This window comes from Phalaenopsis equestris, unplaced genomic scaffold (genome assembly GCF_001263595.1).
Source record: "Phalaenopsis equestris unplaced genomic scaffold, ASM126359v1 Scaffold000002, whole genome shotgun sequence".
NCBI classification, from domain to species: Eukaryota; Viridiplantae; Streptophyta; class Magnoliopsida; order Asparagales; family Orchidaceae; genus Phalaenopsis; species Phalaenopsis equestris.
Window position 1 is genome coordinate 30,542,360 of NW_018164444.1, and position 26,040 is coordinate 30,568,399.

The 26,040-nt window shown below is 34.9% G+C and overlaps 1 protein-coding gene across 1 annotated transcript in view; it reads left to right on the top strand.

The window, feature by feature from the left end:
- Positions 1-26,040, top strand: part of LOC110037068 — a gene marked incomplete at its 3' end in the record, with an annotated part of 66,557 nt that overhangs the window by 26,520 nt on the left and 13,997 nt on the right. Inside the window, 6 exon segments of the mRNA XM_020741646.1 lie at positions 3,761-3,861; positions 9,494-9,560; positions 9,657-9,728; positions 9,943-10,104; positions 17,545-17,618; positions 17,713-17,810. Coding sequence (XP_020597305.1) covers positions 3,761-3,861; positions 9,494-9,560; positions 9,657-9,728; positions 9,943-10,104; positions 17,545-17,618; positions 17,713-17,810 — 574 coding nt within the window.

Consider the following 26,040-nt stretch of genomic DNA (forward strand, 5'->3'; position numbering starts at 1 on the left):
GAGACCGAGGACAAGATCCGGCTGCGACGGGAAGGCGAGGAGGAAGATACGGCTTCGAACAGGGAGAGAGGTCGCGGAAGAGGAAGGAAAAAGGAAAAATGCTAACGGGAGAGGCCAAGGTCGCGGAAGAGGAAGATACGGCTTCGGACAGGGGTTAATGAGGTAAAAAAAATCGCGAAACGCGGACCGCGGGGGTCAGCCCGCGGTCCGCGTGTTTTAGGAAATAAAAAACGCAGTTTTAAATAATCTATCAAAAAGTGCGAACCAAACGGTATAGCGGCGTTTTCAAAACGCCGCCCGCACTTATAATCTGCCCCAAACGGGCCCTAAGTTTCTGTATATCACCAAGGATAACTTTAGAACATAAACAAACATCTGAGATTTATTCTAATGTAAAGTATCTAATAGAAAGAATTGGAATGGACGATAACCAAATTTACGTCAATTTAACTTATATTCCTCATTTTTTGGCTGCATTGGTAACATATACTATACCATAACAGATGTCATATAAACAGAAAGAGGTAACTAGTCTCAATAGAGGATGCCCTGGACAATCGCCTTATCATGATGCTTGGAAATTCATTTTGCCCTGAGCGTATGACCAACTGCCCTGAAGCTTATGATCAAATAAATGATGAGTGAACGTCTATGCTTTAACGGTTAAACTTTTATGTTCTTATCTCTGTTATACTTATTAACAAGCCATTAGCACAATTTTTTAGCAGCAAAACCAGCACTGAGCAAGCAAACTTGAGTATTGGTGGCAAAGCAGTGCATAAGTTGATAAACTAGAGCAACAAAATCAAACAACGAAGTAAGATTTCCAAAAGTTGTTTAGCATACAGATTGGTGCAAGAAAGGACCCGAATAATCTCACAAGCAAAAATAAAAATAACTATTAGAATTTCAAAAGGAAGCTTAAGATGTCACGACAGAATGATAGAATGATGGAAACATCTTAAAATAGATTGAGCTCGCAAGCTGATATGATTATTGGAGGAAGGTGGTGCGACATTGAATATTGAAAAAGCACCAGACATTCAACAGTTGATAGAGCTGCATTTACATATTAATATAACAGCTCAATGCCTAAATCTCTAGGCAATATAGGCTCTTAGTTTAGCAAAGAGAGCCACATAAAAGGCAATAACTATTTCATTTATGGATTTAGTCAACTATGAATAATAATAATGTAATTCCTCAAATTAATCTATTTTAAGGAAACATTGAATTTTCAAGCTCCAGATATAAAAAGTGGAGGGTTGCGTCAGGTAGTCGACAACAAATGTAAAATTTGTCGAAAAATCATGACATGAATCCTTTTGATCATTGTGTAATTGCTAGGGTGTCCCTTCGAAGCGTCACACAGTGAGACTTGATTACAGTAAAAAGTGTGTAAGGGCCGCTGCATTGACGCCCGGATGTAGTGTCAAATAAGCAAGGGTTTCCCACTTTACGAACAGATGCATGTAAAATAGTTGTCTATGAAACTAATATTATGATAGAATATTGGAATATATGTACTCTTACATGTAAATTAGTTGATATTATGATTCATATAAAGATAATTGTATTGGAATATATGTACTCTTACATGTAAATTAATAAAATTAGTTGATATTATGATTCATATAAAGATAATTTTGTTATGTATTCAAGAAACTAAATGTGTCAGAGAAAAGCCTAAGGAGGTTGATAACTTATGTTTTAAACCTTCGTATCATGGCAAGAGATGCTAAAAATGGTATAGGTGTAATTATAGATAAGATTTTGTAAGATAATATTGTAAAAATTAATAGAACTGGAGATAACATTATAGCCCTTAAGATTATTATTGATACTAAAATTTTAATATTATAAGTGCTTATGTTTCTTAAGTAGGTGTAAAGATTGGTTTTAAAGAAAAATTTTGGAATGACCTAGAAGACTTAATACAAATGTTACCTCTTGAAGAAAGAATTTTTATTTGAGGAGATTTAAATAGGCATGTCAGTAGAGTGATAGAAGATTTTAGAAATATTCATGATGACCACAATTTTGGAGGAATTAATTTTGAAAGTTTCATGGTGGAATGTTAGTAGGACTTGATGATATCAAAATTGTAGTGTGGAAATATATTGGAAATTTGAGAGTTTCTTGGCTTACTAAACTCTTTAATATTATTTTAAAAACTAAAAAGATACCTGAGGAGAGGAGGAAGAGTATTTTGGTGCCCATTTTTAAGAATAAAGGGGATGCACAAGAGTATAAGTTATAGAGGAATTAAGTTGATGTGTCATAATTTCATATTATGGGAGTGGGTAATTGAACTTAGGTTAAGACGCATTACAAAGATTTCTCATAATCAATTTAGATTTATGTTGGGTAGGTCTACTATGGAAGCTATACATTTATTGAGAGGTTTGATGAAGAAGTTCAGAGAGAATAAGAATGATCTACATATGAGTTTTATTGATTTAGAAAAAGAGTATGATAAAGTTTCAAGAGATAGCCTTTGGAGGTTTCTAAAGAAGAAAAGTGTTGATATGACTTATATTTAAGTCATTAAAGATATGTATACTAGAGCTGTTACTTGTGTTTGAACAGGAGGATTGACCAAATATTTTGCTATTTTAGTTGGATTACATTAGTGATCGACTTTAAGCCCATATCTTTTTGCTTTCGTTATGGATGCTCTTACTAGGCATTTACAGAAGGATTTACCTTGCTATATGCTTTCTGTTGATGATATCCTTCTTGTGCATAAGACTAGAGAAAAAGCTCCGGAAAAACTTGAATTATGAAGGTCAGAGTTTAAAAGGCTCAGGAAAAACTTGAATTATGAAGGTCAGAGTTTAAAACTAAAGGCCTTCGTTTGAGTAGAACTAAAATTGAATACTTGGAATTTAATTTAGTAGTAGTTGTTTTAGTGACAGAGTTGTAACATTTTTGAAAGGTGAATGCTTTAGATATCTAGAGTCGATTTTTCAAAGTGATGGTGATATAGATGGGGTTGTTATTAATAGAATTCAAGTTTGTTGGTTGAAGTGGAGGAATGCTTCGGGTTTATTGTGTGATAGAAAATTACCGCTTAGACTGAAACGAAAATTTTGTAAGATGGTGATGAGACCTGGAATGCTCTATGATGCTGAATGTTGGCCTTTAAAAAAGAATCATAAAACTAAGTTAAGTTTTGCCGAGGTGAGAATGCTTAGGTGGATGAGTGGTTTTACACTTAGAGATAAAATGCGAAATGAACATATCTGTGATACGGTTGGTGTAGCTCCAGTTGTGGACAAAATTAGAGAGTCGTCTTAGATGGTTTAGTCGCATTAAACGTTGACCATCTCATAATCCGATTTAGAGAGTAGATGTTTTAGATTCGACTTATGTTAAGAAAGACAGAGGTATTGTATAAAAAAATGATCTTAATTTATTAGAATTAAATGAAAATATGACACTCAACAAGACACAATGGAGAAATAGGGTTCAGTTAGCCAACCCTACTTAGTGGGATAAATGTTCGTTGCTGTTGTTGTTGCTGCTGAATTTTCAAGTTCCACTGCATTCTAAGGTTCAAAATTTACTAAATAAATTATTTCTGATAAATTATTTAGTAGACATGTTTAAATGACTTATTAAAACTCCTAGGGTAATATGTTCTTTACCACCATCCGTTCCATCTTCATTGTCATTCATGGCAATTACTTATTGCATCTGTACCCATTTGAATGAGAGGATCATAGATGTTCTTACGCTATTGATGAACTTATGGCAGATATTTTTCATTCTTGAAAACATGGAGGACAAGGCATCTGCTGTGAGGATTCTTGTTGAAAATAATGTATATGCGCTCCTGATAAACTGCCTCCTGGATGGGTGCGCTAATTCTGCAATAAAATATTTTCCTGTAAATGTTGTTTATTGCTTTTTGATTGGCCTTGAGTGCTTTGTTTCTTTTTGTTTCTTATTTTTCTAAAAATTTGAAATATAAGCATGCTCTCAATTCTTTCCTTTACAAAAGAAAGCTTATATCTTGGCGAACTATCACTATTATGTTGTTTTTTTTCATGTTGTTTTATTCTTACACTTTTCTTTTTTTTTATGAAATTTATTTTCTCTTATGATCTGGTTTCCCCTTGGTTACAGTAGATCAGCTAGTTAAATTCACTAATGAATATGTCACCTCAGAGTTTAAGGTTGCCTAATTCTCTTTTAACAACATTTTTTATATAGATCCAATCCTATAATTATGAAACCCATTGAGATCAGGGGCATAGATCGAGTAAAGAAAGATAAAAATGGAAGATTTACCCGCGAGTAATATTTGTAGCAGAGGAGCTTGAAGATGGATTTGACATAATTTTGATGGTATTTTTATTGTATAAAAGCTATTTCTTATGCAAACATGCCACTAAGAAGAATTAATATTGGGATTTGAGGTGGAGAGGATGAGTTCTTAATTTAGTCGAATCATGCAGAGGGATAGTATTTTTTTTAAAATTTTTTGAAATCAAACTTGAGCCTGTCAGTTTTACCTGTTTCTTAAAATGCTTAGAGTCTTACATGGTCAGCGTTGGTGGAAGTTATAAGTTGCTCCATGAATAGAGAGGACATTATCTCAGCATCAGTCTCTCTCTTTCTCCACCTCCCTCGCAAAAACTCAAAACAAAGAATTGGTATGCACGTATGCATTCAGTTTCTTTTGGCATATATTGTATTTTTTTATAGATAATCTATATAAGAATTTTTTTCTCAAATAATATATATGCTCTAGTGTCCACAAAAATTAATCTGCTAGTACTAGTGGCTGTTTAGTGGTGCTTTTTTTAGGCCTTGATGCTTGCTTTAGGAAAATACAAGACTATTAAATATATTTCATATGAAAATTGTATGTTGTTTCGTTAAAATGACCAGGGAGAAAATGAAGGGACAATGACACGTGCATTTATTTCTTACATTATTATGATGTTATGATATTGGGTTAAGACAAAATGGTATTTTGAGAGTTGTCAAGCCTAACCTTACAAATTCATTAAGAAAATTGAACTGAATGTTCAGGAAGGTATGAAGCTTATAATCTATGAAGAACTTTGGAAGGAACCAGAAAATACGAACCCCAATACTCAGCCTTCAATTAAATAAACAAGAACTGTAATGTTCAAAACAACTATGCTAAAAATTGCATCAACTACATTGTGTAGCAACGTAGCAAAGTAGCATGACATTAATTGTTGAAAGGAATGAGGAAAATATGAGGCTAACAAACATAAAAAGAAAAAAATGCGACTCTATTGTAGTCAATGGTATCATGCTTAGGTGATGTTTATGTAACTCAAGTTGAAATTTGAACTTAAAAAAAAAAAACAAAGAAACAGATGAGCACTCCATAACCAGATGTTTGGGAGGCCTAAGGCCTACCATCAATAACTTGGTCCAATTGTAAATCTATTTGACATCGAGGTATGTGCAAACCTTAGCACTTAAGCTGGAGAGACAATAGAGGCAGTAGAGGTACCCACTTCAATTCAGATAACCCCTACAGTTGGAGGCCCCAATAGAAGCACGCTAGGTGGAGATAGAAGGACTAGACATGGTACTTACCATACAATTCAAAGTAAGAAAAAGCTTGAGAAGAGCTACACGCCCGGTATAGTTCCAACCCAAAAATGCTTTCGATGCCGTGAATGTGGCCAACTGCACGACGAGCCGAGTTGTGTCCTTTACCCAATTAGATGCCTTGGAGTAGGTGAGGGATGAAGAAACTGTTAAGGACCAAGGTGAGATACTAGCTCCAGGGATATGGAGGGGAAATGTTAGTTGTATGAAGAGTTACGTAGATAGAACCACATAGGGATCACTCATGATTGAGGCACAAAATCTTCCACACCATTGTACGTTGAGGGCAAATGTTTGCAGCCTCATCATTGATAAAGGAAGCTGTGAGAATGTGGTCTTTGCTTCCATAGTGAAAATTTAGATCTGACTACACAAGCGCTCTAAGTCATATTCTTTGTCGTGGTTGAAGAAAGAAAACTAGCACGAGTGGATCAACAGTGTCTAGTTGAGTTGTTCATTGGAGATCAAGTGTGGTGTGAAATGTTGCCCTTGATGCCTACCACATCCGTGTTTGGGGGACTGTTGTAGTTCTATTGCAAGACACAGGATGGCAAGTTCAATAAAATCTATGCGTTCACGAAGGAGGGGAAACACATCGTTCTCTTTCCCATCAAATATTATGGAGGAGCAACTACACTTGTTGGGGATAAGCCCGAGGTCCCACACACCACTTTTTTGCAGCTAGTTTGTGAAGCCCCAGTGGTACTGGCCTTAGTTGTGTTAGAGGGGACTGAGGAGGAGACAAATCCACAAAGATGGTTCAGCCACTGTTACTTAAGTTTCAGGAAGCGATGACCAACAACTTACCAGAGGGTTTATTACCGCTAAACATATCCAAAATGTCAAATATTTTATCACAAGGTCAGTGTTGCCAAATAGATCCGCAGCGGGGTAATAGTAGTTACATCGACAGATGCAGGATATCTTTACTAGGGGATTAGTGAGTGAGCACTGGCCCATGCGCTGTTCTCTCTTCGATGGTACCTAAGGACGGCTCATGGAGGATGTGCATCGATAGTCGAATTATCAACAAGATCATCATCAAATTCCGTTCCCTATCCCTCGTCTAGATGACCTATTGGATATGTTACATGGAGTCGTAGTCCTTTTCAAGATTGATTTGTGCAGGGGATACCATCAAATCAGAATGAGGTTGGGGGATGAATGGAAGACCTCCTTCAAGATCCGAGACGGGTTTTACGTGTGGACCGTTATGTCATTTGGGTTGTCCAATGCACTTAACACATTCATGAGGATGATGAATCAGGTGTTCCAGGTTTACATTAGAAAGTTCATGTACAACAGTTCAGGGCACTAACAGCATCTTAGGTACGTTTTCGAGTTTCTGCGATCGATAAAGTTATACGCCTACCTGAAGAAGTGCTACTTCATGATGACACGTGTTTTTTGGGTTACATTATATTCGTTGTATGCTACGGCTACTTCATCTTAGGTGCTACTTCATGATGATAAAGTTATACGCCTACGTTTTTTGGGTTACATTATATTCGTTGTATGCTACGAAAAGAAAGAAAATCGTCAGTTGGACACGCCCACAGTCCTTTATCGTGTTGAGACAATTTTTGTGGTTAGCGTCTTTCTACAGGCGGTTCTTCAGGAGCTTTAAGACCATCACAACTCCCCTTATAGAGGTTTTGAAGGAAGAGAAGTTTTAGTGGACAGAGGTAGTCCAATCCAAATTTAACACCCTGAAGGAGAAGGTGACACATGCCTTAGTATTAGCTTTACCGTCAGTTGTTCGAGGTGCAGTGTGATGCTTCTAACATGGGAATCAGAGCACCATTGAGCCAAGGAGGACATTCCATAGCCTTCTTCAGTGAGAAGTTAAGAAAATTTCAAAGAAAGTACTCAACATATGGCAAGGAGTTGTATGTCATTATGAGAGCTTTTCATAATTGGAGTCATTACCTGCTGACGAGCGAGTTCACTCTATTTATGGATCATGGAGCTTTGAGGTTCTTGAACAATCAAAGCAAGCTGAAGGGCATACATGCTTTCTTGGGTTGAGTTATTGACATTGTTCCAATTCGTGCTTGAGCATAAGGCGGGAAGTTAGAATCGGGTAGCGAATGCCTTGAGCTCAACCATTTGCTAATACCACCATGCTGGCCAAAATTTTGGGATTCAAGGTGGCAAAGGAATTGTACGATGCAAATGAGGATTTAAGGGAGATTTGGGAACATTATCAGGAGAGACGCACAGGGCCATATCACAGAGATGATGGTTATCTGGCCACTAGAGCAAGTTGTGTGTGCCTCAAATATTGTTCTGGGAAGCCATCTTCCAGAAGAATCATAGCGGGGGACTAGCATGCTACTTTGACAGAGGTAAGACCCTTGCATTAGTGAAGGAACACTTTTTCTGACCCCTACTAACGAGTGATGTGGAGCTGTACATCTAACAGTGCAGAGTTTGCACCTAATCAAGAATCAAAGCCAAAATATAGGGCTATCTATAGACATCATTACCAGTACCAAAAGCTCCTTGGGTAGATTTCAGTATTGATTTGATGTTGGGCCTTCCAAGGGCGCAACGGAACAAAGATTCAACGTATGGTCCTTCAGCTTGCTTGGGTTTAACGTAGTGGGGCAGAGTTTATGGGTCTAACATAGGGTGAGATAAGAAAATTTTTTATTATATAGGTGGGTTTAGGTAATTCTATGGTAGGACTAGGGTTATACTAGCTCTGATAGCAAATGATACTGGAGTTAACCCAAATAATAGTAGGAACACAAATAATATTATTGAAAAAGCCAAATACACAGTCACAACCAACCATACACTCAAATGAGAAATATAACAATACAACAATAACTTGTTTCAGGGTTTGATCCGTGGGTGGTAGGGGTTGGCTAGGTGGTTGTGGAGTTATGGTAGGTGGCTGGAATGGGATGTGAGATTGCTGGAAATGGCAAAGGACAGACTGGATTTGTGATGACGGCGAAGTGGAAGGCTTGGACAGCAAGGTTGCTGGAAGTGGCAAAGGTTGTTGGGAACAACAACGATGGCGAAGCGGAGGGCTTGGACAGCAAGGGGCAGCAAAGAGGAAGCATTGTGGAGAGCAGGATAGGGGCAGCAAAGCGGAAGGATTGTGGACAGCAGGACAACAAGGGGAGTGTTATCCTGTGCAGGGACAATGAGGAAGAAAGCGGTTTAGGGGTGCTGGTAGCAATGAAAAGTGTGAAGTGGGATTTCTCGAGAGGTAGCAACAAGTCGAAAGGGAGGAGAGTGCTGATGAGAGGAAAGTCGAGGATAAATAGGCAACAAGTCGAAAGGGAGAGTGCTGATGAGAGGAAAGTCGAGGATAAATACCAACTCAGAAGTGGATAGAGTTGAAGCACTACTTGACTCTTGGAGGAGAATCACCACATCGGAATGAGATGCAGTTGGAGCACAACTTACCCTTGGATACATCCTTAGAAGGAAAAACTTGGTGACACCGATGGCTGTCCAGATAGAAAACTCAGAAAAAACTGACCTAGAATACGACAACAACAACCTATATAGACCTAGAGTAAATAGGAGTGGAAACAACTCCACTTAGGAGGCGATAATCCCATGTAAGGAAGATCGGCTGGCCCTCAGACTGTGCTTCTAGATAGGTCCCAGTCGCCCTGAGCTAGAGACGCCGTCCCGGTCGAGCTGGAGATGCCCCACTCCAGTCCAGCACGCGATTGCCGCGCCCTCGTGCGGGAACGTTATCCCGTGCTGCCTCTGGGACCCCCTGTGTCACTCTGGTGTTACAGTAGGCTTTGAAAGAACAAATGAATGCATATTTTTGTCAGTTGATGTGATTTGTGTTGCTTATTTAAAGATATTAGTCATTTTGTTGGTTTTTTTACATACCTAATTGATAATATATTGGTTTCAGCAACGAACAAACTTCTGCTGCTTCTCTTAATGCCATAAAGAACATTGCAAAATCTCCTGAAGGAATTGTACGTACTCTGCAGCTATCTGTTACGTTTTAACTGTTCATCATTAATGCAAATTTCCATTATTTTATTTTATAGTAAACTACTTTCTTGCTATAGCATGTTGTCTTCCCATCTAGGCGTGATGAATCTATGCAACTGAAAAATATTGCAGGTCACTGTTCTTCTACGGTAAGGTTATATTTTATTTGTATTTTTATACTTTTAGAAGTTTTCGTTAAAATTTGCTATTACATGAGGTTCTTTTTCTCTACTTTTGCAATATTTTCGTAGGGTGTTTCTCCGTTTTTTAAGAATATTTTACTTATCTGTAAACATTGTATATTCATCCAAGTTTTACCATACTTCAATATTTGCCCTTAATACATAAAACATAATGTTTCAGGCTCGTATTCGTATTCTGGCTCTGATATCGGAACTGTTCTCTCTTTCTGAGGATATTGCATGTGCAATTTTTGACTCAAACCTCTTAGAGCTTTATGAAGTTGAAATCAATAAAAGAAATGATACACTCACCGTTCTGACTGCTTTGGAAATTTTGTTCGAGGTAAAAGATGTTTGTGATGAAGCATGGATTTTTTTTTTAATTTTTTTTTCACTGGTTTAATTCTTTATGCTAGGCTTTATTGTGATTATTTGTGCATGTTGTCTTTTTGGTTGTATTCACATTTGTTTACCGTTTGACAAACTACGCACATCATTGTAATAATCCTTGTTTGTGAAAGTTTTTGTTGTCGTTCTAAGTGGAATGCATGGGTACTGATCGGGCTGCTTATCTTGGCTGAAAGGTTTAATCTTTATAGATAGCATTGTTTCACTTTGATTTTATGTATTTCTCTGAAAATTAATTTATTATTCTTAATGCTGTGTCTGTAGTCACTTTTTAGTATTGTGTGTGGGATGTGCATTGTATGCACTAAGGAAATCATTTTCTACTGTCTTTAGGTAGCATAGAGAAAGAACTCCATTTTTGAAAGTTTTTAATAATTCAAGATAATGAGGCGTGCATCCCGATATTAGGCTTAGGAATGGAAATGGTGGTTCTTATGATCTGGAAAAAGCTAGAAGAATTAGGATGGGCGTGCATGCGTAGGCATGGAAAATAACTAAAATGCCAGCATTCACATTGAAAACATGTTTGTATTTATTACATATTCTAACCAATATTGGTATGCATTTAAAGGCATTCACTCAATAAAGGGTAATAGAAAGGCAAATCATCAAGAAAACAGTTTCTGCATGGTTGATAATGAGTTTGATAAATACTTCTTAATCTATAATTTGATATGGCCTTAACACTTATCAAATATGTTGACGTGGGTTTGCTTGTGTTGAACCAGTCGGTTCAGCCAAGGGAGGGACCGGTCCAACAGGGCGGCTGGACCGGCCCGTTATACTTAGGGCAGGGCTGTCACCAACACTAGGATACATACAAAATTGCCACATACACACACACACACACATGCATGCTTGTCTATGTATATGTATATAATCTGTAAAAAAATTAAATTCATATAAAAATATTCATTTCACCGCAACTTTCCTCTCTTCATAGCCTCACCCTACTTCCAACTGTTCTTTTTCTTTCCTTTCTAAAAATCTTTCTCTTTCTGTACAGTCTCACTTCGACTTGTTTTCTCTTTTTCCTTCCACACACACACACACACACACACACACACACAGAAAGAAAGAAAAAAGAAAAGCAGAAAATCAGAAAAAAAATAAGGTTTAGAATTTCTTTAAAAATGGGATAAGGAGAGAAAGAGAATTAAAAAAAAAGATAAAGGTGAAAAGTACTTAGGGCAGGAGAAAGAGAATTAAAAAAAAAGATAAAGGTGAAAAATAAATTTTTGCCTCGTAATTTTTGTCATAGGACACATCTCGTTAAAATTGAAACATATGCAACTGAAAGGGTGAAATCTTGAAGCTCATAAAAATATTCTGCCTTATGCTCATTTCAATTGAATCCAAAAAATATATATATGCAAGCAGCCAAAATGCATATATCAAATCTCAAATAGAAGTATTTGCACACATTTTAATAAAAAATCATTTGCCCGAGTTAGATATGATTGATTTACAAATGATACATGCATATCTCAATGTAAACTCAACTAGGTGGCAACACTTTGTTGTGCAAGTATCTTACAAAATGAACTCTACCTCAATATAGTGCATTAATAGTTGTTCATGCGCTTTATGAGAACTTTCAAAATACCTTGAAAAGCGTGCAAGTCCATTATGTACATTTATCAAAATTCATGCTTGTTTATCATTTCCATGAACCAAAGATCTTGCAAGTGTGTAGAAAATCTTAGAAAGCACATTATATTAATGTATTTGAAATTGTTAAAGCAAATTCATCCGCATATGCTTTAACAAACATGCAAATTGCTTGAATATATAATTAGAGAATGCTGTGTGATCTAAGATGAGATAAATTTGCCTTCGAGAGTCTTAAAGTTGCTTTAAAAAGTATGCAATCATTTTAAAATATTTAAACTTCTTTTCAGAACCCTAAGTTCAAACTTGACATGTACACGAGTTGTCGAGCATGTTTCAAATTTGATTGTCTACTTTATGAGCCTTGAGGTTGACAATATTTTTATTAAAGAATGATATTTAAATTTATGTTCTCAATTTAATGCAACTAATTCGCCATACGAATTGGGAATTTAAACACCTTTTTGTAAATCACATAAAATTTTTTTGTTACTATTTATGTATGACCTTCAAGGTTTCAAAATGAAAACTTTCAATATCATTACACTCTTAAAATACAATAATGACTTTTTCCTATATACTTAATTCTCTATGTACAAAGATAGAATTGACAAGGTATATAACATAATAATTTTTGACAAAAATTCAAATTATATGCAATTCATGGACCTAATCTTTTACAAGAAAACAACCAAAGTTGATATAGTTCAACATTACTGAATAAAATGTTTCCATTGTCTCGAGGATAGTCAATTGAAAGTAAATCTCAACTAGAGAGAATTTTATTTTCAAAATACCTCCAAATATTGTATAAATTGTTTTCGGTATAAATTTAGAAGAAATAAAAAAATTCAAAATATTATAAAATTTAAAATATAAAAGAGATAATTGCTACTCATAAACTTAAGCAATAATCCATTCATCATTTGCCTTGAGGGTGAGAAATATGTTTTTATGTTCACACTTAAAGATCTCAGGTAGAAGGTGTTGTTATTCATATGATTTTATTGTTAAATGTCATCGTAAGAAAATTCACTTATGATGGGGTCTCAGAGTATGTGATTTGCTATAAAATGGAAACATTGAATTGTGATCATGGTTAGATTCCATAAATTCCCCAATACCTGAAATTTTGAGAGGTAAATTATTGAGTGCAATTTATATAATACAGTTAGACGAGGCCCTCTTTGATCTATACAACAACAACAAACCTTTATCCCGCTAAGTGGGGTTGGTTGCATGAATTCTTTTACTCCATTGCGTCATATTTTTAATTCTAATAAATTAAGATAAATTTTTTATACAATATGCCCAAGTCTTTTTAGGTCTACCTCTGTCTTTCTTAATATAAGTTGAATCTAAAACTTCTACTCTCCTAACCAGATCATTAGATAGCCGACGTCTAATCCGACCAAACCATCTAAGAAGACTATCTCTAATTTTGTTCGCCATTGGAGCTACACCAACGCTATCACAGATATATTCATTTCACATTTTGTCTCTAACTGTAAAGCCACTCACCCTATAAGCATTCTCATCTTGGCAACACTTAACTTAGTTTTATGCTTCTCTTTTAAAGGTCAACATTCTGCGCCATAGAGCATTGCAGGTCTCACTACTATCTTATAAAATTTTCTTTTCAGTCTAAGTGGTACGTTTCTATCGCACAATAGGCCCAAAGCATTCCTCCACTTCAGCCAACTTACTTAAATTCTACTAACATATCACCATTACTTTGAAAAATAGACCCGAGATATCTAAAGCATTCAGACTTTTTAATAATTTGATCTCCCATAGTTACAACTCTGTCACTAGAGCTACTATTAGTAAAATTACATTCAATGATTTTAGTTTTAGTTCTACTCAAAAGAAGGCTTCTAAACTCTAAAATAGACCTACATAATTCAAGTTTTTCATGAGCTCTTCTCTAGTCATATCCAAAAGAAGGATATCATCAGCGAAAAGCATACACCAAGGTTCATCCTTTTGTAAATGCCCAGCAAGAGCATTCATAACTGAAGCAAAATATATGGGCTTGAAGCAGATCCCTAATGTAATCCATTTGAAATGGAAAAATATTTGGTCAATCCTCGTTTTGTTTGAACACAAGTAATAGCTCTAATATACTTATCTTTAATGATTTGAATAGAAGTCATATCAATACATTTCTTCTTGAACCTTTCTGTAGGCTTTTTCTAAATCAATAAAAATCATATGTAGATCCCTTTTATTCTCTCTGTACTTCTCCATTAAACCTTTCAATAAATGTATCAATGAATGTATAGCTTCCATAGTGGACCCGCTCAACATAAATCCAAACTGATTATGAGAAATCTTTATAATACGTCTTAAGCTATGTTTAGTTACCATCTTCCATAATTTTAAAGTGGTCCTCTTTTAGCTAATTGATTTAAATTTTTTCTGTAAACAAACATGCCCAAAATGACTAGACTTTTACTCTATCATGTTTGGCTCATTTTGACTCTAATTAATTAAATAATTAAATAAATAATATTATACCCATAATATATTCTTTTTATGCTGCTTTTAAAAATTTTAAAATCATTTAAGTTAAATTTAAATTTAACATGAATAGAAAACGATAAAATGTATTTGAATCTATTCGAAGGTTAACATGTTATTCATGAACCTTTTTGAACACAACCTGATTTTCAACCAAAAAAAAAAAAAATAAAATCTGAACAAGTTGAACATGAGTAAACATCTCAAGCTCGGCTCATTTACACCGCTATGCGGAGCTATGTGTTATAAATCAATATAATTTATTCTAAGTTAATGGTGATAAATATTTTCATTTGAAATTCAAATCAACGTTGATTGTACGCTAAGGATTTAGTGTCGAACTTTTCTTAATCGAAAGTTCTCTTGTTGCTAAGAGTGTTAATTAACTATAGATGACTGCAGCTATGGGAAATTTTGTACTAAATCTTAATGTTCTGATAAAATAAGGCAAAATCTTTAGGTTGTCTCTTATCTAAAACTTCAACCTGTATTATAATAATTTAACTCGGAAATATACAGCTGTCTTCAAAAGAGTCTGGTGCAATTTTTTAGAGCTCACGTTACAACTTTACAGAATGGATTTTATTCAAAGTTATAACATTAATGGAATGAAACAGTTGATATAGCAAAGGATATGGAACGATCACTGTCTCCATTTTTTGTTGAACCTGTATACTAAATTATAGTGCCCAACAATAAATAAAAATAAAAATTCCAGAAATCAAAGGGAGAGAGGTATTGACATATATATGGTAATTGGAGAGTGATACTGAGAGGAAATAAAATAATTACAGATTAATTTTGTACCATATCTTGATATGTTTATGATATGCTAAGGTTCATTCCTATTAGACTATTGTAAATTTTTTAAAAATACGTGTATAATATTTTTCTTTTTCATATACATCTTATGCTGATATGATAATCTTGAGAGCTGGAAGGAAGAAATTATTTTTAAAAACATAACAAATGTTATACTGAAGCATGCTATAGATTAGTCTAATAAAGTAAAGTTGAGCTAGCTCTCAAAAAGATTAATAAAGATATTCCATTAAATGTAGGTGATATATCTCTTGTGATTTGTAGCATTATAAAGGGTATAATATCCCTTTTATTAACAAATATTTTTGTTCGAGTTTTGAAGACTATGAGGATAAAAATGTTTGGGGAAGAGGTATTTGGTTCCAATATTTAAGAAAAATGATGATGGCAAGGGTTTTGTTAATTATTTGAGAATCAAATTTATGAATCATACAATGAAAGCTATAAGAGAGAGTAATGGAACATAAGCTTAAAAAATTACATCAATTTCAAATACCAATTTTGTTTATTGTATTAATTTTTTTTTGTGTTTAGATATTTAATGGAGATGTGTATGGAACAAAGAATGAGCCTTTTGTATTCTTTATTGATTTTGAAAAGGCATATTATGAAGATCACCTGAATTGATTTTATCTACTTTTAAGTTTATTTGTGCTAACGATATATTAACATTTTGAAAACTATATATTATAGAACATTGATTACTGATAAAAGTTGGGGTGACCTAAGTATTTTCATTTACCATAGGTTTACATTAAGGGTTATCATTAAGTCCATATATATATTTTTTTGGTTATGGATATGTTTAAATTGGATATTCAAAGTGAGGTGCCCCTGTTTTTTTGTTAGATGATATATCTCTAAACCAATCAAAATAAGTGATAAATTCGAACAGAGGAGGAAATGCTAGAGATCCAAAAGAATTAGTAGAACATTGGTGGATTGTATGGTATGTTATTTTAATTGGTATGATGTTAATAATTATCATTTAATATTAAAAAAAGCTAAGATTATATCTAGATGTGTTGTTTAAGTATCTTTGATCATTTATTCAAAATAATGGAGATATAGATTAGGATATAACTTCCAAGGCTGTTTTTATGTAAATAGGGAAGTACCTTGGAAAATTTGTGTAATAAAATGGTATCATGGATGCTACAAGTTTAATGAAATTATAATTAGTTTAGTGATGTTATAGACGTCTTAATGTTGAGTTCTAGGGTTTAGGGATATTAAATGGATTTGTGGTTGTGAAACCTCTTAAGTAGAATGTAGTACACTCTTAAACATTGAGACGCCTTTTGATATAATAGTTGGAATTTCATTAGAAACTCCAATGTCAAGTGTACTCATGCGAGAGCACTCCTAGGAGGGTTGACCTCTTGGGAAGTTACACTAATGGGTCAAAACCTTGAGGCCATCATTTCAAAGCGGACAATTTTTCAATGGGTGAGAGTTTGGGCTATTACAGTGGTAATATTAGGAATGATTATTTGAGTGGAAAATTTGGAGTGACATCTATTGGAGATAATATTTGGCACGGGTAGTTTCAATTTATACAATTAGTGGTAAAAAATGCACCTATTTGATAAGTTGATTAGAATAATGTTCAAGGATTAGGATGAAAATGTTTCTTAAGGTTATAGAAATGTTTTAAAATGATTTTTGAGTAATAGGTTTAACATCTTAGACACTATAGAAACAAATAAAAATTGAAAATTTATAATAGCGACCATAAATAATTAAGCTAAGGCTAATGATGAAGATGATGACACTACAAAAACTTTATTTATCTTACATTTAAAACTTGATTATGATTTTTTCAATGTTCCTTCCATAATGAAATATTAAGCATTGTTACACATCTTAGAGTATTTGTTTTGTCTCATTATTAGCCGGCAACCTCAACCTTTAGGATATCATGCTCCAACTTTATAACTAGTTCTCCGCACTTGCAAGCCCAATTGGCTTTGTTGTCATGTACTGAAGACAGAAGTAGTAATGATGGAACATAATCTTTCCAGACAAACATTCTCTTTATGCTTGAGTAAGTGGGGAAATGAAGACTTCAACTTATGATTTGGTTCATAGGGGCTATGACCATCTTTATTTTCTTACTGGATTGTTTGTTCCTATTCTTGAAGTGGGTTTAAGAAGATGTTAGATTAATCGTTAATTATACAAGTAAAAAATCTGTACCGTATGTTGCTGAAACTGATTTAACATGTGATCCTTTTGCATTGCACATTTTGACATCATTAGACAGGCTTCATTGGCTTACTTTGGCTAGCTCTGTTTGTTTTTTGTATTGAAATTCTCTCTCTTACGTGTTGTTAGGTATTAGCATTTATTTTTGAAGCATTGTAGTGCAGTCAAATTGACTTAAATGAAATAAAAAAATGTGTTTTTGGCATTACAGTTGGCACAATCTCCTCATGGTACAAAATTCTTACTGAAGACCTCTTTACTACAAATTCTAACTGATATGATCAGGTATTCATCAAATAGGTTTGTTTCAGGAAGGGACTAACAAGTACTAAACCTGACCAATTCACTCCTTCTTTTGTGACCTATTTTATTCTGATAGCAATGATGCAGTGGATTCTATATTGCGATCAAGAGCATTGCTCATAAGCGGAAGGCTTTTTTCTTCAGCGGATGCTTACAAAACTATTGATCAATCATGTAAGAATTATAGCCTTACATTGTTTATTTTTTGATAGAAAATCACATGTTTAGGTAAATTATGCTTTCAATAATTATATTGCATCTGACTAGTATTTCATTTCTACAATGCGATTTATTTGATGTGCTTTACATGCTGCACTGAGTTTGTTCTTTGGCGCAAAAAACAAAATGAGTTTTTGATACAGGACGCTTAAAGGTTTTAAATTTCTAATACAATTAGGGTGATGGAATAGATGTGAATCACATGAAGGAATCAGGATTAACAGACCAAAGACCACTCAATATTCAATTTTTTTGCCTTCTTTAGACCAATAAGATAATGCAGCGAAGGAGATAAATGAGGAGTTTATACCATGGATGCCCAATGAGTATTCAAATTTTTTGCCTTAAGTTTTAGTTGTATCAAATTTGTTTGGAATTAGGATTCTTGCAACACCAATTACAAATTTTAAGAAAATGAGGTCAAGAGATAGATCACTTGAGAAAATCTAGACCTCACATTGATATGAGGTATATCTCCCTAAAAGTTCTGTCATCTTTGCAAAGTACTTTAAGGAAATCCATATGCAATGAAGACACAAAAGATTGAAAATTAGAATATGAAATTTTATTGATAAAAATAAATGAATCTATGTGCCTTGACTTATCATGTATTTATGGTTCTCTAATTGTAAAAAAATTAAAGTGCATTGATCAAAACGGACAAGCAGAGAACAAGAGTCAAAAGGCATCACAGGAGAGCATGTAATTACCTCGAGCTAAAGGAATTGAAGGAACTCATCAAAAATGACGCTGGATGTAATAGACCATTATATGGGCTGCAAATGCAAGGTATTTTAGTTTATTCAATTAAGGCATCCAATTCACCAAATTTATAGTACATTACGGAATAGGATAAACACAAGTTCTTGCTGACCACATGAGCTTTAAACGAAACTAGTGAACCTATTGAACCAACTCAATCCATTAAGCGAAACAATAAAGTATGGAAAAATAGAAAATCTAAAGTCCTAGTTCAGTGTTTAAAGAAGATTTAAGACAGCATCTTTATAAAAAACTACAAAAATCATGGTTTCAAAACAGTGCTAAAACTTCAGCCTCAAACCAAAAATAACAGTGAATTGAACTAAAGTAAGGAATTAAAATAATTGAATGTTGTTAGAATAAAACTAGGATAATTCTTATTGATACAAAGAGGGGTACATATACTCATTACAGGATCTACTACTAAGGAAAGAGATAAAAATATGATATAGTAGAAAAAAGAAATGAATAATAAAGAATCAAAGCTAATAACTCAGAATAAACAAGAATTAATAACAACTATAACTTGCCATTAATATATATTCTAATACTCTTCCTCAAGCTGAAGCATGGATCTTAGTCATATTCAAATTGGATTTGAAGTCATCGAACATTGACCGAGAAAGGTTCGTTATGAGAATACTCTCCAGCTGGTCACTGGATGACACTAACAGAACACAAACTTTCTCAGACTCGAGATTTTCTTTAATGAAGTGTTGGTCAATCTCAACATGCTTGGTGTGATCATGTTGGACAGAGTTATGAGCAATGTTAATGGTTGTAGTATTGTCACAGATCAAATGTAGAGGGAAGGAGATGGTCATACGTAATTCGTCGAGTATGATGCGTAACTAGAGAGTTTTACAGATTCTCCGGGCAATCACTGACTGCTTTTTGCTTTTCTACGTGACAATGTTTTCTTACACAATTGAGCAACACCACAATGTAGATCATCAATGATGGACGGATTCGACCCAGTCAACGTATGTGTATACTGCAATGGAGCGAGAGATGTGGCAGGAAAAAAACAAACCTGAGCTCAATGTGCCTTCAAATAGTGGAGAATCCGGTGGACAGCTTGGAGATAGTGCTCATAGGGAACATGCATAAATTGACTTACTATCCCAACCGCGTGGTATATGTCGAGGCGTGTATGGCCAATGCAGATTAGTTTCCTCACAAGGCATTAGTAGTGAGACTTGTTTACAGGAATCACATTGGGAACATCAAAAAGTTTTTCATTGGGATCCATCGGGATAGCTACTGGTTTGCACAGGGGAATGATGTTTTGTCAAAGTGTTAATCAATATTTCCGTTGAGATAGGAAATTGCCCGGGATGACCGAACAACTTTCATGTTTAAGAAATACTGGAGAGATCCCAAGTTCTTCATTTCGAAGGAAGTAGTAAGAATGTCTTTTAGAGACTCCAATGCTGGTATATCATTACCTGTGAGCACAAGATTATCGACATAGATGATAAGGATAACTAACTGATCACTGGAGGAATGTCAGAAGAAGTGAGTGTGATTCACTTTAGCCTAAGTGAACCCATGTCCTACCACCACCTTTATGAACTTGCTGAACCATGTCCGTTATGATTATTTCAGTTCATAGAGGGACTTTTGCAGCCTACATACTTGCCCGTGGGAGGTAGTGGTGTCAAAGCCTGGAGGAAGGGCCATGTATACCTCCTCTGCAAGATCACAATTCAGAAATGCATCCTTGACATCAAACTGGCATAAGTGCTAATCTAGATTCATCTCAAGGGATAATAAGATCCGAATGATGTTTAATTTAGTAACTGGAACAAATGTCTCATAGTCAACTTCGTAGGTTTGTGAGTGTCCTTTGACGATCAACCTTGTCTTGTTGCAATCAAAGGATCCATCTAAGTTAAAGTTGTTGCTAAAAATCTATCGACATCCCATTGATTTCTGGTTCCGAGGAAGATCAACAATGTCCTAAGTATGATTCCACTGAAGGACATTCATCTCCTCCATGTCGAAGGCTTTTCAGGTTGGGTCTGCTGGGAAAGCCTCAATAGTAGATGGGAATTGATGATTGGTCAGGGCGGTAGCAATTGCTCTGTAAGTCGGCGATAAACTGCATAAAGAAACATAATTTGTCATGATATAGAGAGAGCATGTCTGATTGCGTACCTTACTAGAGGAACTAACTTTCTCATTTGGAGTAGTATTGCTGGGGATGCCGCTTGGAGGGGATTTAGGGTCTGAAAAGGGGTAGCGGGCTCTAGAGTAGGTGCATCAGAATGAGTGTGCCGAGTGTAGATACGGAGAGTGGGAGGATGAGATGGTGGAGCTAAAGGGATAGACGGCTCCTCGGTGGTTAAAGTGGGTGGAACCAAAGGAACAAAAAGCTCCAGTGGTAGGCAATGTGGGGGGAACATCCACAGATGTAGCATATGGAACAGTGTCCTAGAACTCTAGCTTCCACTCATTGGAGGTCTAAGTTAGGAAACTAGGGAACATTTTTAAGAGAGAAGACATCAATACTCACGTAGACTTTAATTGTGATATGGTCAAAGCATCGATAGCCTTTTTGAGTTACAAATTATTCGAGAAAAACCCACTTTACGGATCTTGGATCACATTTACTCCGAGTTGGGGTAGTGTTCCGAACAAAAATCGTGCACCAAAAATTTTTTGGATCTAAAGTGAAGGCATGATTGGTGAGAAAGCACGATCTTAAGACGGCTAAAGGGGATCGAAAGTTGTGAATTTTTTAGAGAACTCTATTGATGATGTAGATAGCGGTAGTATCATTCCATAAATGTTTTGTGACATTAGATTGAAATATGATGGATCTAACAATGTCAAGGAAGAGTTTTTTTCTTTGAGCTACCCCGCTTTGTTGAGTGTCTGTACACGAGTTATGATGTAGGATGCCTTTACTTACCAAGAATTCTCCTAATATTGAGTTGAAAAATTCACGACTATTGTCGGTCCAAAGGACTTGAATATGAGTTTTGAATTGGGCTAAAATGAAAGTGTGTAAGTTTTTGAAGGTGACTGCAACTTCAGATTTGTCTTTTAAAATATAGAATCACACTCTGAGTGTGGTCATCAATCAAAGTAATTGTTGGTGTAGTTGGGAGTGTGAGAAGGTCCCCATAAGTCACTGGGAACAAGTGACAATGAAGCGGAAGGTGTGTAAATGTGGCGTGGATAAAAAACTCGATGATGTTTAGCTAAATAACAGGTTTAACATTTGAATTTAGAAGGCTTTTTGTTATTCAATTTCACAAATACAAATGTTTTAGATAGTAGAAACTGGGATGACTCAAACGATAGTGTAAAAACGTAATAGAACATTAAGTGAACTGAGATAAACTACATCTATTGGGTGAAGTGTCTTCGTTCTTCTGTTCTTTTCTCTTGGAAGAAGTAGAGCATGACTACTCGCTTAGTAGTTGCAATCATTCTTCCCAAATGACGATCCTAAATGACAAACTTTAGGAGAAAATAAGTAATCCAATCAATTTCATATGTCAACTTATTGATAGACAAAATTTTACACTTCAATAGAGGTGCATGTAACACAAATTTCAGAGTTAGACCTGTTAAAACAATAGACTCTTTACTAGCAATGGAACTGTGGGAACCTTCAGCAATTTTGTCAGTATCTTTCCTTAAGCATGGATAGTATGTCAAGAAGATTTGAGAGCTTCTAGTCATGTGGTCTGTGGCAACTGAATCAATGATCCATGAACTATGAGTGACAAAAAAGTGAGTATTATAGGATTGACACATTGACGAACTTGGGAGGTTGACTAGCTGGAAGAGAGCAGACTAAATCAAATTAGCTTGATCAAATGAGAATTAGAGGATTCTGGAATGTTACGTGTAGGGGTTGGCTATACTGTGTTGGATTCAGATGCCTCAGTGAGACCCTTGACAACGGAGGATTTGGCCGAAAGTTTGGATGCAGGTTTTGCTGTGGAGCTTCCAACACTTATCATTAGTGTGATCGGGTTTGTGACAGTAATCACAAGTGGGGTGCCCAACTCAGGGTTGAGCGCTATTAGAAACCATGGTGAATGTTTGGGTAGGTAGAGTGGAAGCACCATGCATGACAAGTTTGTGGCTCTGTTCGCTATGAATCTTAGTGAAAGCAGCACAAGCAGAAGGAAGAGGATCACAACCAAGGATACGACCCCGGACTTAGTCAAAACCATTGTTGAGGCCTGTCAAAAATTGAAACATGTGATCTCTTTTTACAATTTTTTGGAAGAGAGATAGGTCGGTCGAAGATTCTCAAGTGTAGTTATAATATAGATCGCATTGCATCCATAATGCAATAAGGTTATTATAGTATTGGGTTACAGTCTTTGATCCCTATTTTGCCTCTTAGAATTTCTTAGGCAACTCATAGGGTTAGCCGAAATTCGCTACATCCGAGTAGGTATCACAAACTGCACTAGCGAAAGAGAGGAACATATATGATTGACCAATCAAAGTTTCCTTGGAGTTGATAAGCCAAGACAATCATGAAATTATCCACTTCCCAAGCTCCATACGTCGCGTTGGTCTTTGGATGTTCACGATTCATACTTGTGAGATGACCGAAATTTCCACGTCCTTTGATAAACAACGTCACGTCTTGAGACCATTGGAGAAAGTTACTGTGATTTAGTTTATGGGATGTGGTCAAGAAGTTCATTTTGTTTGTCTGTCCTCTAGTCTATAGAGGTACGGAGGTTGGAATTGATCCTTAGGTAGAATTAAGAACACCTGATGATGGCTTAGTGTTGGAGGAGTCCGCCATAATTCCGATTGAGCCAAACAAGATGTTGGGTTGTTGAGACATTGAAAGGTTCCGACTGTCGGAGGGAAGATATTAGACCTCGGGAAACGGTTCTAGCTGGACCATATCCTCTGATCTGCTGGAAGAAAGCCCTGGCGGTTAGAACAGAGGTTTCTAAAGGAGCTCCGACAAACCTGGAGGGAGGCCATACTATTAGGCAGAAGGTCCAGTTGTTGGAGGTGGTCTTGGCGGTTAGAACAAGATCTGGAGGGGCATCCGTCCTACTGGAGTGTAACCCAGTGCCTGGAAGAGGACCTAGCTAGCTCAGGAGGGCCTGGAAGAAGACCTAGCCGGCTCGAGAGGGAGAAACGTTACCCGGACTGCTAGTTGGTGGTAAGAAGAGGCTCGGAGGCCGCTAGGTTATGACAATGTTGAACTAGTGTAATTTTTATTGATATAAAGAGATGTATATATACTCATTACAAGTTCTACTAGTAAGGAAATAATTAGAAATAATATACAGTAGAAAAGAAAAGGAATAATAAAGAATTAAAGCTAATAACTCATAATAAACAAGAATTAATAACGGCAATTACTAGCCATTAATATATATTCTAATAATATATATTGTGTTATCATAACACATCATTACAAAAAACTTACAACTAAACTTTGAATATTTTAAGTTCTAAAATTGAAAAGAAATAAATGTATAAATTCTACTTTGTTGTTCATCTATTGGTTTGATGTTTTTCGAATATAAAAGTGCATATCTCCATCGAATTTGTTAGTCTAGGTTATAGATGACTGTGATAAAATTTTAATTTGATTATCACTTGTATTGTTTAATTGCAATTTTCTTACCTGTAATGGAAACCATGATTCATCTCAAATAGGCTTGTCCCATCAACGCACAATGTCATTGGTATCTGCTTGTAGAAGTGAACTCAATAATTTCATCTTGTAGAATAAGTCGTACAGATTATCTAGTGAAGTGTTGAATGAGAATTGGCAAAGAGATGGAAAGAGAAAAAGCTAAAAATTAGTAGCTAATAAAGTCAAAGTGAACACACTGATGGATGAATTAATGCTGCAAGCTCTTTGATTGATACGATTTTATTCAAATGCATTGCAAAATTTTAAATAGTACTCTTAATTTATTAATGTCTTCTTTTTTTTAAAAAAAATTTAATTCACCAATATTTTACCCCTTGTTTTTAAAGTCATAAACGTTTTTTTGTAATTTTTATAATTAGTTTATTATCTTAATACAATTTAGTCAAATCATTTAAATGATGTGAGACAAATAATGAAAGCTAAGTGGCTAATAAAATTCAAAAGGTAACTAATAATGACTAGCAACACTTATAGACAAATCACACAATTATGTCGTGTCTATCATGACAGACAGTTCTTTAAAAGAAAATTAGCCCAAATTTCTTTAAAAATGATACGATTTGGCTCGAGATTTGGAATTTTTAATATGGGAACAGACGGACGGACGGTGAAATTTTTAAAAAAAATTCTTTCATTTTCCAATCAGTAACAATATATAATCCAAACAAAATGGAATAGCTACTAAAGAAATAATTTAATTTAACAAATAAAAAGTTATCTTTCGGCTTGTTTTTCTCGCCTTTTATGCACATTTTCTCTTCTAGTACTCATATTCTATTCAAAAATTTAAATCTGAAAAATATTAAAATAGTATAATAATTTATCTAAGATAATATAGTGGAGCAATTACACATTTAAACTACAGTAACCCAAGAAAAAAAATGCAATATATATGTTGATCTAAAATATTTTAAAAATCATATAATAATCTAATGTATATATTCTTGGCATTTGCTCACATGAAAATAATTTAGAAATCTAAATGCATTTATTTTTCAAGGTTTAATCTTTAACTTTAGCATACTTCATATTCTTAACTTCTCATCCGTCTCAGGAACATTTTCTAAACAAAACACATTCCTGATCGATACATACTTAGTTGGCACAGTGGGGCGCAAAACATGCCCGCTATTGTATGAGGTGGAAATGTGTATATATTCATTTCTGGTCGATACTCTTTCTTCATTAAAACGATTAATAATTTAAATTTCATAATTATCCGAGGTAGTAGGAAGCATTTAATTGAGTGAGTATTGTCGGCCGTTTTTTTATTTCCTTCCGTGATTTGAAAGAGGTGATGTGATGATTTTCTGATTTTGAAAATAATTTAAATATAAATATAACCTTTTTGACTTTAAAATAGGTGAGACCAATCGGGTCTCACATTTAAATAGTTTAGATGATTGAATACAATACTGCATGTAATACATTTATCCCGAAGAATAAATATGTCAATTGTAATAGAGATTCAATTACCTAGACTAAAGAATTTGTGACATCCGTATTGGTCTGCGAAATATTTTTATAAAAAAGTCAACAAGTTCCCCTACCTAATATAGAAATCAGATATGTTTATTTTATCTGGGTTCTAGGTTCCCTATAGAGGCATGCCCTTATAGTTAATTACATCTTAAATGACCGGGGGTCACATAAGAAAACTCTCGATTAAGATTAGGTGGTTTTTCTTTCAAGACTTCAAAGTTTTAGGTTTTCACGATTGGACATGGGAAAATCAAATGGGAATGACTCAAAATAGGAACA